The 13,538-nt window shown below is 47.1% G+C and overlaps 1 protein-coding gene across 2 annotated transcripts in view; it reads left to right on the top strand.

The window, feature by feature from the left end:
- LOC122368369 (coactosin-like protein) overlaps positions 1–12,351 on the top strand; it is a 37,740-nt gene extending 25,389 nt beyond the window's left edge. For both annotated transcript variants that reach the window (XM_043342246.1, XM_043342247.1), the window contains exons 2-5: positions 8,990–9,081; positions 10,129–10,246; positions 10,980–11,102; positions 11,485–12,351. In XM_043342246.1, coding sequence (XP_043198181.1) covers positions 9,005–9,081; positions 10,129–10,246; positions 10,980–11,102; positions 11,485–11,595 — 429 coding nt within the window. In that variant the 5' untranslated portion in view covers positions 8,990–9,004 and the 3' untranslated portion in view covers positions 11,596–12,351. The remainder of the gene's footprint in view (positions 1–8,989; positions 9,082–10,128; positions 10,247–10,979; positions 11,103–11,484) is intronic.
- Positions 12,352–13,538: the final 1,187 nt, after the last annotated feature.

The raw sequence follows: 13,538 nt of genomic DNA, 5'->3' as shown, positions 1-13,538 counted from the left end.
TTGACCCCATACGCTCCCGCCATCTCGCACGCGCCGTAAAGCACCTGTCAAACGAGCTGGAGGGACGGCATCATGCTGAATGAAGGGCCAAATAAAGTGTTATTCCGGAGCCAGAAGTTTTTCTTTCAGCAAACAAAGGTATATGAGATATCAAAAAATATTCATAAAAACGATTTCTCCCAAACGCCCCTCAAAAACACAAAAACAAGTGTCAAATCAAAATTACCGTCCGTTTGCCGCCCAAACGCCGTTGACAAAGGAAGTGGTCGAGCGCGGATGCGCAGTGGTGTCGGCAACGCCATATGTTGCATACTGTTGAAAATAAAGCCATGTTTCATCTGACCCCGTGTTTCAACTGGCCCCGCTCTCCCCTATGCTTTGGGCTACATTTGATCTACACAAACTGAGGATTCCGAAATTGGAATTATCGAGAATAGGATCGAGCTCGGCCATTATAATTAGATTCGCGCCTGATCACGCTACTTAGTTAACCCGCGCCCTGCTGGGGGGGGGGGGTGTTTGAACATCCCCCCTTGTGGTTTTTCGCGAATATCTCAAAAACGGCGGCGCGGAGCGCCGCCGTTTTTGGTACACCTTATCATACATCAATTCTACACATGTTGTGAAAATTTCAGACCAAGGTCATTCAAGGTCAGGTCACCAGGTCACTTGAAGTGACCTCACCTCATAAAAAGTTTCAATGTCTGTCATAGCTACACCGAGTGACCGATCGCTTTGAAACTTTCAGCGATTGCTAAGAGCAATAGCATGTACAAAATTTATATCTCAGAATTTTGATATCGATGACCTAAGGTCAGGTCAATTTTGCGACCTCCCCATTATAAGTCAATGGGAGAAAATTGAAATGCGCCTCTTTTGGACAAAAGACATTATAAACACTCCCAAACACCGAATTACAAGTGGTTTAGACACACTGAACATGAAAATGTTGTCCGTGACCCTTGTTTATGCCCTGAGGTCATCTTAGGTCACGAATGGTATCTAACAGTTTTTCGCAAATAACTTTTGATAGAGGCATGCTAGAGCGATGAAAACGCCTTAGATGTGTTCAGCTCGACGATACAGATCGACTGATATGCAACATGACCCTTTCCGGTCAGGTCATGACCTTGACCTGAGGTCAAATTTTCAAGTTGACCTTTCAAGGTCAAGTTGTAGTTCATTCGATGCGTCTTGACGAGAGGAACACGATGCCGGTAAAAGTAAGCTCGTACAAGGCTTGAGTCAAAAGTTATTGCATAAAAACTGTTTCCGAAAAAATCGGCTATTTTTGCAGTTTTTGCCCCCTGCAGGCAAAATCGTTGACGTTAGGTCAAATCTGAGTGTTACTCAGAAAGGGCTTTAATAGGGCTATCGAATGCGCTTTTCCGCGGCGCTGTAGCTCTATTGGTTCTCGAGTTATGCGTTGGCTTCTTGGAAATTTTCGACATTCGACCTGGAAATCGGCGAAATTTTGCCTTCAATGACCTCTGGTGACCTGACCTTTGACCTGACCAAAAAAATGACCGAAGTGATTTCGTCATTATTTTTGACGCTTTTTCGAACGCCGCCTTCCGCGTATCGCTACGTGGCCCAGGAGCCGAGTTACAAGGGGGGGGGGGTGTTCAAACACCCCCCAGCAGGGCGTGGAAATCCAGGACCCCCAGCCGGGCGCGGGTTAAAACTCACGTGACCTAACTTATGAATATCTGAGAATGAGATAGTGGGGATTGGAGACTGGAGGCTCGCGCCTCGAGTTAAGGCCAATATCGAGCAAAATGAGGATAGCATTTTGGAGGCAAAAGACAGTCACGACTACGAGGCCTCTTGAGGCAGAATTTTATTTAGTATTACGTCGGTTGCAAGTCATTCTGTCCTGGCCCATGGATCGTGACCATGGCCGATTTGTGTCTCTGCGCTTGCCTGCTCAGTCCCATCAATCCAATCAAAGGATGAGTTTCCATTCAGCCGCTCACCAGCGTATAAGCTGCAGTTGTCCAGTGGCACGAAGCCAACCGCTAGGCCCCGAGCTCTGCAATGAACAGAACTCGTTGACATTGCAGTTTCCGCACAACCGCCGTCCCTCATATAGCAGCACGCTGCAGACGGAGGTTACTGTCAACTGTGACAGTCTTCCAACTACCGCGTCTGTGACAGTGGCGTGCCAGGACCGGTGGCCGGAACTCCTGTGACGTGAGGGGCGTGTCAGCTGTCTGACGCCGGCCGTTGGCTCTCGTGGTGATTTCTGGTCAGCTGACGGATGGAACCGTAACAGCATATTTACGTCTGGACAACGAGTTGCGGGGAAAAGTGCTGATTTTGTTGCAGTTTTAGGAGCCGGTGATTAGGCTGGATTTTTGGGTTACTTTTTCGTTCCGATTCATGTATTTCATAGTGTTTGGCTTTTCAATATTTTAGTTCTTTCAGATAAATATTACTTGCCTTCCAACTTTTGTAAAAACGTTTCATTTTTATAAGCCGACGTTCAGAGTCGTAAAAATACATCAGCACTACAATCATTGTAAACAAACAAATGGAGCGCCACTTGGCTCTGTTCCAAGGCCATTTTTTAGTTCATCTGGTGGTTTTCTTACTCTTGTACGTCGTTTTGTTGGATGTTTTGAATCCCTTAAGATTGACTTATATCATATTTAAGAAGCATGTTGACTGAAAACAATCTGAAGTATCCAGGAGGCTGACAGAGGTCCTGCAACTCAACTCCTGAACTCCTGAGCAATATCAATATTGATATCAAGTTGAACAAGTTATGAAATTTTGGTTGATAAACGCAAGTTGATCGGGCTCATATATCAGCAAGAAAAAGTAAAATTAAAAGAGCTTATCGGCCAAAAACAAGGTATAATATTGCAGACCTTGGAGCAATACTGAAGACTGAAGAGAACGCTGAGCAGGATCATGCCAGAAAATGTTGACTGATGAGCGCATATTGATGTATTGGTATGAATGTTAAATGATGACTTACAACAGCAAGATAAATTAGTGCTAACTATCAAGTTAAAAATCTAGAATGAATGGACTTGGGCAGTTTTACTATGCTTAGATGCTATGCAGATTGTAATGTGCATCAGGTATTCAGTGTCTGGCAAATGCAACATGTGATCATTCCATTGCTACTGGCATAGGCGGCGGAACGATTTGAGACAAGGGGGGGCACCATGGCTCAAGGAGCCAAACCTAGGGTACCCCCAAATCCTGTTTTCTCATCGGATTTAGGCCACTTATTTTTCGTCACAGCCCTGACACGATGATTTTTTTTTTTTTTACTAAACGAAAATTGCAGTTCACCCCCGTATGCAGGGGTGTACCTAATTTTATATCTCTTTGTGGGGGCATATGCACCCACAATCCTGAATTATGCCCCCACAATGATGAAAAAGCACCCACAAGTCTTTTACAAGGCTGCAAGCGTCCTTTCGAGAGCACGGTGCCCTTCGCATGCTCTAACGGCGTCCTCCTAACCGTCTCGCGTTCATGTACCGGGGTTACATGAGCAAGTAAATGCGTATCAGGAACGGATTTTCCTATTCGCTCACCATTGTAGTCCGTTTGTAATGCGTATTAACTCTGCTCATGTAACCCCGAGCATGGATAGCGTTTTTAATCATCACTCGGCGCCCTTCTGGGAGAATGGCGCACTTTTGACAGCACCGCGCCATTCTCATGGTCTAACGGCGCCCTCCTGACCGTCTCGCGTCCTTAGGTCTCTGTTCACCGTGCATCCCTCGACTATTCGGCGCCCTTCTGGCCTCTCAGCGCCCCTGAACCACATATAGCGTTTTCAATCACTCGGCACCCTTTTACGAGAATGGCGCCCTTTTCATGATCTCAAGGCGCCCTCGTAACCATCTGGCGCCCCCACGTCCCCACCAACGTAGCACTACTGACTGTGCGGCGCCCTTCTGGCCTCTTAGCGCCCCTAGACCACATAGCGTTTTCAATCACTCGGCGCCCTCCTAAGAGAATGGCGCCCTTTTCATCGTCTCACGGCGCCCTCGTAAGTCGTAACCGTCTGGCGCCTCCACATTTGGTGCCCCTCCTACTGGATGGCGCCTCTCTACATATTTTTTACGTCCTTCCGGTCAGTTTCCACTTTTAAGCGTGTATTTGCTTAGTCAGACACGTCACTTGAAGCGCCATTCGGCTAGCAATGTTATCAAATTCGGTGTTAATTTAGGCTCCCACATAAAGAATATCTATCGCGCCCCAAAACGGCCTGGCGCCGGGCGCCCCTACAGCTGGGCACCCACAATCATTTTAGGAAAATTACACCCCTGCCCGTATGTGTGGTTAACTTTAAGCTGATCCTCAAGTACCTATGTGTTTGTCTCTTCCTTATTGTCGTTTGATAAATTCCATTTATCCTACATGTATAATTCCCAAGAAGCCATCGCAGTACTAATCAGTGGCGAATCCCAGGGTGGAGGTCACATGTGTCATGACTTAGGGCCTGGGGTCACCACATGCCTGCCAGGAGCACCACAGGCCTGACAGCCGACAGGGGCACCACAGGCCCGCCAGGGGTGCCAAAGGCCTAGCAGGGGCACCACGGGCCTGTCAGTGGCACCACAGGCCTGTCAGGAGCACCATCGGCCTAGCAAAAGCACTACAGGTCTTCCAGGGGCACCACAGACCTGCCAGGGGCACCAGAGGCCTGTCAGGGACACTATCGGCTTCGCAGGGGAACCACCGGCTTCTCAAGGGCACCATGGGCCTGTCAAGGGCACCACAAGCCTGTCGTTGGCAATTTAGGATTGTCAGAGGCACCACAAACCTGTCAAGGGCACCTACGTTCTAACAGGGGCACCACAAACCTGCCAAGGCCCAGGGACACCACATGCCTAGCAAGGACACCACAGGCCTGTCAGGGGCACCACGGGCCTGTCAGGGCCCATGGGCACCTAAGTCATGTCAGGGCCCACCGTAGGCTTGTCAGGGGGCAGGGTAGGTAGGTACCACAGTCTTTCCAGGGGCACCAGCGGCTTAGCAGGGGCACCAGTCATCACATGACTAACCAAAAATAAAGCAAAAAAAAAACTGAAAATAGGGCACCACCAAAATTAAGTGGGCGAAATCCGTTGAGGTTTTAATTTTGGGCATAGGTACTAGGTAGGGGCACCACTTCGATTCATGAACCTCCCCTTTCCCGAATTTCCCGAGTTTTCCCGAATCCGCCCCTGGTACTAATACATCAAATTTAAGGGGGGGCACCTTGCTATTGGTGCCCCCCTTGCAGAATCCAAGGGGGGGGCACGGTGCCCCGGTGCCCCCCCCGTTCCGCCGCCTATGGCTACTGGAGGAGGAAGCTTGGATCGCTAAATCCACTTTATGTTGATTTTGATGTTAATCATCACTGTATTTCTTGAAAAAATGATTGTAGTAAAATTGTCAAAGTGACAATCCATCATACAATGCCATACAACGATGTGCAATCATATAATGTGTTCATAGTCATTCGTGATAGTGATTATTGGTCCAATATACAATGGCAAAGCTCTCAGTCTCAGTGTTTCTTCCTGTGGATGGCCAGTAGTGACTCAGAGCTTAGAAGTATTAGTTTTCTTCACAGGGCTGTGATAAAAAGTAGGTACTGAGGGTAATCTTCCACCAAGGAACTATACTTTGACATGGTATGAGATGTAGGCACAAGTAGGTAGGTGCTTAGTTCCTATAGTCAGTTGTTGTGTATCAGTTTAGTCAGGTTAGCTTAGATCAGATTTTTTAATAATTTTTAGTTTTTTAATTTGCCAAGTGTCCATAAAAATGTGACCTGAGCAATGAGCATACCTGACTAACCTGACAGCTGACCTAACCTCAATCATCACACATATTTGCAGCCTACCCAAGACCTGCATGTGCATAGCAGTAGCACCCAGTTATAGGTACGTAGGTACTCACTCTAACTCAATCTTACCTGCTAACCTTCAACTTGCCAAAATTTAGCTCACATTGCCAAGCTGCATCCAGGGAAACAGTCAACTGAGGAACTGGCTCATTAGGTGGCTGGTGTGAGTGTGCATTTAACATGTTTCTTCTCTGAGGCTGCTCTGCACTGCTGTATGTCATGTTAGATGCTCAGAAAATGTGGGAAATGATTACTAACCTACTTTAGTGCTTTGTTAATGCTCGAGACATGAACAAGTACAGATCCTGCAGGGTACAGCTATGAGTTAAACTCACCTGTTCTCACCTGTTAGGTTTCCACAACCTCGGCTCGTAAAGGAAGGAGTGGAAACCTATTGCGTGCAGAGACGCGCCAATTCCTTGGGTGGGCAGATGGCTGGACCTCAGGCAAGGAATTGGAATGGTGCGTCTGCATTTGGTAAAACACTGAAAAAAAAAGAAAACTGGTGCGTGTTTTAAGTGCCAGAATCCTAGACAAGATGATCAATTATGTAAATGAGAAAAGAGGGTACCGAAATGTGATACGTTCTCGGAAGGAAAGGTCAGGATAGGTAACCTAGGTTAGTCCACCCGGTCCAGCTCGAGAAGGGCGGGCAGCAGCTACCTAGGGGGTAAGGGCGGAATATGATAGGTAGCCCAGGCGCGTATAACCCCGCCCCAACTTGGGAAGGGTGGGGCGCTTACCTGGGGGGGGGGGGGGGGATGAAGGATGAGATGTGGATCGATTGCCTTCTCTTATCCTGTGTGTTCGTACAATCTAGTGCCCAGTGCGGCTTTCAGTCCCTTTTTAAACTGCACCAGGGACTCCTCGTTCACCAGCCAATCTGGGAGGGCATTCCAATCGCGCACGACTCTGTGGGTGAAAAACCGTGACCTTGCATCTATAAGACTCCGACACGTTTTTATCTTTCTACTATGCCCGCGCGTTCTGTTGTCGGCCTCCAGATCCCAGAGGATCTCCGGGGATATCTTACTGTGGCCGTGAAAAATCTTCCAACATTTGATAATATCGGCTCGAAGGAGGCGTCCCTTCACAGAGAAGGTACTAGGTGAGTATGTTATGTGAATTTGCTTTCCCCTGTTTGACCACAGTAAGTATACAAACAAGCACAGGGTCACAGTTATATTCACTCCACATAAACATACAACCAGTATAACGCCTTTTGGGGCGACTAACGGAGCGAGCGAGAGGGTGGGCCTTGCTCGTGCGAAATTGCGAGGGGGTACCTCCATCTGACTTGTGCACGGCACCCTACTAACTGGTCTCTAGCGATGTGCCAAATTTGGGCACAATCGGCCCAGCCGCTCTCGAGATCTGGAAGCGGCACCCTGCACGTGCGCACGTGCAAAATGGGTCCCAACTGACTTGTGCACGGCACCCTACTAACCGGTCCCTAACCGTGTACCAAATTTGAGCGCAATCGGTCCAGCCGTTCCCGAGATCTGGAAACGACCCCTGCACGTGCGCACGTGCAGCAGCACCCCAACTCTGGCACGTGTATATGCAGTGCCTAGTGGGTGCCTACCTGCATGCCAACTTTCAGCGCAATCGGCCAAGTAGTTACCGAGATATTGCAACAATTACAAAACGGACACCTCTTCGTTTTGCACGTGGCACGTGCATAAGGGGTCACCCACATGCATCGGGAATAGTCCAATACTTGGTAGAAGGAATGAAGCTACCCTACAAAAATTACCGCGTGTAAATCGGTCAAGTGGTTGCTGAGATATAAGCCTCGCAAAAGCGTGACCACGGCCGGCCGGCCGGCCGGCCGGCCGGCCGCTCATACTCAGAAATTTCCGTTAATCTAAGGAAAGACTACGCTCGCTTCGCTCGCTCCGTAACAAAAACAGCCATATAGCCTAACTCCGAACACACCAGAGATAACTTAAGCCTTTGCAGACACAAAAATGTTTTGGACAGATATACAATATATCCTCTGTCCTTGGGGGATCTTGCTGCCAAGTTGAGGTATACGATGACTGAACTTCAGGATTGATCAACCTTTTCTTAGCCACTGCTTATATACGAGAAAGACCAAATGCTTGTTTGTTTTGATTTACAGGACATGTATACAATATATCCTCTGTCCTTGGGGGATCTTGCTGCCAAGTTGAGGTACGATGACTGAACTTCAGGATTGATCAACCTTTTCTTGGCCACTGCTCTTATACGAGAAAGACCAAATGCTTGTATGTAAACTGCGTTGAAAATTTAATGATCCACCTTCAATTCTGACATGAAGGCACAAATGAAATAGTTCCCTCTCCATTTGGAATACACAAAGCAAAATATTTAATAAATTTTAGTGGATGGACAAGAGCAATTAGCATAGATTTCCCTCAAGTTAACTTCAACTTCTGGCACTGATGAATTACACTGACGCCTATTCGCTTCATATTTTGTAACAAACGCGCTAAAACTGCAATATAACAGCACTATATGCTTCTTGACAAAATGCAATAGTAGTAAAAATTTGGCCCTGATGGCATTTATTCTTAGTGGAAACGTAATAACAAAAAATTTGGTAGTAACTGTTAAATTTCGGCCGAAAACAGTGCACGGTTTAAAAAAGAATCATTCCAATTACGGTCCATTCTTGCGGTCCTGAAATCGCCACTATTTCCGGCCTCTCCAACGCAACTCGTTGTCCAGACGTAAATATGCACCGTAACACACGGCGACAGCTGATGAAAGGTGCACCACACGCACCAGTGCACTGGTGCTCTACATATCCCGACTCCTGTAAATTGATCTTGAGACCTTATGGAGTCTTTGCACACATGAGACCGTTGAGCGTAGTGACCTGCCGTTTATTTATTTATTTATTTATTTATTTATTTATTTATTTATTTATTTATTTATCTATTTTTGTCAGTCCGCCCCAATGTGGTCGAAACTGAAGGGGAACCGGAAGTGCACCAGCCATTCGGCATACTAGCCCCACTCGGGTTTTATAGCCCAGCCGGGTAGACTGGGGGACGCTGGCGGTTCATGGAACACTCACTGTGCCCTCCGGACATAACAGCCCTCCAGCTGACGGCGGACGTCTGTGTTTGGTTTCAGACGGGTGCCGTTGCCATGACGACGGTGGACGCCGACTCGGTGGCGGCGGGATACGATGACGTACGGTCGGACCAGCGGACTGATGTCAACTGGTGAGAGGATTGACATCAGACGGATAGACGACATCAGTTCAGAGCACACAGAAGTCCGATAGACGTCAGTTCAGGGCACACAGAAGTCCGATGGGCGGCACATCAGTATAGTATCAAGATTCCTTTACTACTCCATCAGTATAGGGCACACAGTAGACCGATAGACGACATCAGTTCATGAACGGGCACACATTGTAAGTCTAATAGACGATACCTGATCGCGGCACAGATAGGTTCGATGGACAGCAACAGCTCAGGGCACGTTCGTATCACCCTCGTGACAAATGTTTGTGTGCACTGTGCAGTATGCTGGCAAATGCATACACTGTACTACACGTATTACGTACATATGCAGCATAACCGAAGGTTTGTTATCAATAGTTAAAACACTATTCTTTAGAATTGTGTTCTTCTATTGAAAAACAAATCTGAGTTCCCTGACAATTTGGCAAAAGCTGCCTGAGATCAGTATACAGGTGCTCAGTGCCATTTACTGACACCGGGAGCTGCATATTTACGACCCAATCTGCGTAATATACTGACTGACAATTCCTCGAGTGCACCAATCAAAGTATAATACGCCAATACGGTCATTTACGATGTGTACCATATTTTTTTCACCATGCGAGCACAGGCTCCCAGTCCATTGCATGCCAAATGAGTAAGTTTTATTGTAATCATATACCTATTTTATCATTTTGTACCACTGTATGAAATTTATTTGTTAATGCTACAAGATACCTTCTTGCCCGTATTGTGTTTGTGTCATTATAAAACATCGGTTCGTTCGTTATCTATTCATTTCACAGAGTGCTTACCTCCTAGTGAACGAGCATTTACCGTACTTGGCTCGTAGACTCGATAAGACGTTCATTATCAAAAGGCCGGAAATGTGAACCACTGAACGGGGATATAAATGGACGTTACAAGTTGTAAGTTGTAACGTTCATTGAGAGCTGTATCGAAGCACTTATGTAGTTACCTATGTAATTGTGCATCGTACATAGTTTATAAACTACTGCTTAACCATTCGGCGGATCCCCACAGGATGGTTCTCAAGTACGAAGGTAACCAGATCATCAACTCCTGCACCGGTGACAGCTTTGAGGAGCTGCAGGAACAGTTCAAAGATGACGAGCGGGCCTTCGTCTACCTCCGAATAAACGTGAGCGTTAGAAGAATGTGCTTACCGTGTCGCCCTCAGAATTGAGGAACAGTGGGAACGATTATTATTACAATAGACGTATTGATATAAATGGGAAAGGCAATGGGAACATGTTTTTTAATTGGTTATAAAATCTTGGATCTTGGATTAAATGTAATATTTTGGATTAAAATTTAAGATAAAAAACAACACTTTCCCATTGCCTTTCCCATTTATATAAGTGGGAACAATGCATTTTTACATTTTGTGTAAAACCTGACACTTATTTCGTCCGTAGTTACGCGTAGGTAAACGGGGTGATTCAAACCCAGGCTGGACACAGGAAGCCGTCTTTACCTTTCATAGGAAGTAAGGTTTGAACTTTACGTATAAAGTGGTACGACTGATACGTGAGACGTTGTTACGGTATGCCTCTCCATCAAAGCTATTCGACTTTTATAGTGGATGGTCACCGCTTTCTAAATCCATTTGGAGCTTCTGAGTTCTGAATACTATTACATGCACAGGTCAAGCCATATTAAAGAGTTTGAGCATAATGAACATAAACGTTATGCCTGTTTCTAAGTATATTGAACTTACTGACCTGAGGTCTCTCTCTCTCTCTCTCTCTCTCTCTCTCTCTCTCTCTCTCTCTCTCTCTCTCTCTCTCTCTCTCTCTCTCTCTCTCTCTCTCTCTCTCTCTCTCTCTCTCTCTCTCTCTCTCTCTCTCTCTCTCTCTCTCCGTGCTCTGCAGACGGGTGACGAGATGAGCAAACGGACCAAGTTCGCACTGCTCATCTGGCTCGGGCCCGAGGTCAGCGTCCTGAAGAAGGCCCGCATGTCCACAGACCGGGCGCTGGTCAAACAGATTATACAGGTTAGTCAGACGTCGAGTTATCTTATCTACTTACGACCCAAGAGGAAATCAGGCTTGTTAAGACTTAAGTACACAGGTGTAGAGCATTTGCTGATAATTATTGCACACAGCACAGGTGTATGCGAAACGATTCCGTCAAACTTACATACTTATTGACCGCCATCCATCCTGCATCTATTGACTACTTTCAGCCTCTTCAACCTCTTGTCTCTTGGGATTGGCAATCTTTTATAGGTATTTTTGCGGCCAGTCTTGGGCCTTATCCGTCATTTTCCCCGGGTTGAAAACTTTTCTGCAGAAATGGAAGATGCTCTCTTGCTTACCTGTTCATCGCTCAGGATCTGAATCCATTTTACTCATTTTGTTGCTGTGACTGTTTCAGAATTTCTCCGTGGAGATAATGCTCGAGTCCCGGGGAGAGCTGGATCTGGAGTACCTCCGATCTCGTGTGGAGAAGGCGGGCGGGTCCGTGTACGGCACCGGTCACCACTGACCTCGCGTGACCTCTGACCTGTCGGTGACCCGGCGGTGACCCGGCGGTGACTCCGCGGATATCGTGTTCTCTGCGCCATTCACTATAACAGCTCAGCGCCCCTGGCGGCTTCCCTCTACGCCAGTCTGCTGTGCGGCTCGAGTTGTATGTCTGGCGCGCTTGTGTTGAGATTAACGGGGCCTGGAGTGGGAAGGTAAAGAGTGGTGGTCTGCCTGGGTGGGTCTGATGTATGCCGGGACCATCGAATGACGTCACTGAGTTGGGCTCACTCGGACGAGTAGCGCATGAATCCGCTTTGAATATTGCCGCGCTCCAGCCTCGACTAGCGAAACAACTGTGATGACGGGACTCGATCAGTTGCTTAGAGCCAATTTGTACATGTGATTTTTAGAGTGTCAGTTGAAAGAGGAGAAACCGAGTTCAACGAGGCTATACTCCATTCCATCAGTTATCCTATGAGATAAAAATCAACGCGGTCTGGCCTAAAAAAAAAATGTTGTAGGCCAGCTGGGGAATACGTATGATACTTTTAGAGGTGCTCGAATGCGCTTGTCTTCGCCGCTGTTTGTTTTGTACCTTGTTTGCTATATGGCTTGCCAATTCGCCGTAGGTTTGTATACCGGCCTATGGGTGAGTACCAAAAGCATTCCAAGTAACTGCATTGCCATGTGTGTGCTTTTGTATGCCTTGCCCGATGGAGATTTGTATGATTTCTGTGACATTGGAATTTGATATATTACAATATGATAAACACTATTTGTATGCTTTTCTTCTTGTGTTTTGCGTTGGGATCTTTTGGTCGATGAAGAGCATTCTATGACCGCGGGATAAGAGGATAAGGATTAGGTGAAATCCTTAATCCTAGTGAATTACCAACTAGTGCGTCGCAGTGTAAACCATTCTATCCAATAGGAATATCCCGGTGTACGGGTTAGTCGGCCCAGCCACTCGTACCACGTATGTACGTTCGCCCTGGAGGCGTGGTGTACCTACCCCAGTCAAAGTTGACGCTCCGCCGGTCGTCTGCCTGGGTGCCGTCAGTCAGGACAGGGAGGTGTGCTTTCAATGAAATGGCTTGACTTAAAGATGGAAAGGGGAAATGTGAATGATGTACGAGTGTTTCAGTGAGGTCGTTCGGTTGAATGGGGGCGAAATTTTAGTTACTCGAATTAACGTTCAATTATCAGATTCAGGCGACGGGACGGCATGAGCCAGAATGTACGCTCTTAGCTCCTACGTATTCGGTTTTATCAGTTTATGTGCTGAATAAAAGGTGCACAGATACATACGGGCCACATGACATTTGATAATGCACACACGGGATAGCAGCTAAGTGGTTCCTCAAACAAATGGGCCTGACGATACGCTCAGGCTCGACCACGTAGATGGCGCTGCGGGCACCGCTGTCTTCGATCAATCTACCAAGGTCTGTAGGTGTCGCTGCAGACATATTTACTAGCATCATAGGTGTCGCGGTAGTACACGATTCCTGTAAACAAGCTTCTTCTCCTACTTCATCCACCAGACACCTGGACTGGACCTGGCGACAGTAAGCGGCATTTGAAAGAACGTTGAATGTCACAAAGAAGGCGGTTAATTCATTTCTTAGGTCAGGCTAAATGCCAGGACAGGGGCGTGGGAACTACTCTCAGACTGGGGGGAGGGGGGGGGGGGCACACAATAATTGAGATCAACCTAGGGTACCCCTCAATCTAGTTTTCTGGCAGGTTATAGGCCACTTATTTTTCATCACTTGGCTTAACCCTATTCCGGGCGGGCTCTGAAAGGTTCGATTCTGGGCGGGGGGACTTTTCGGCCCCCCTTCAGATCTCAAAAACTACACATCGCAGCGACAAACGGCAAACGGCGTTTGATAGGTCGTTTAAAGATCTGCAACTTTTACATAAAACATCTTCAGGTCAGGTCAATATTGAGGTCACCAG

This window comes from Amphibalanus amphitrite, unplaced genomic scaffold (genome assembly GCF_019059575.1).
Source record: "Amphibalanus amphitrite isolate SeventyFive unplaced genomic scaffold, NRLGWU_Aamphi_draft 000942F_arrow, whole genome shotgun sequence".
Lineage (NCBI taxonomy): Eukaryota > Metazoa > Arthropoda > Thecostraca > Balanomorpha > Balanidae > Amphibalanus > Amphibalanus amphitrite.
Note: the sequence above shows the minus strand (reverse complement) of the source record. Positions and strands in the feature narration are given on the sequence as shown.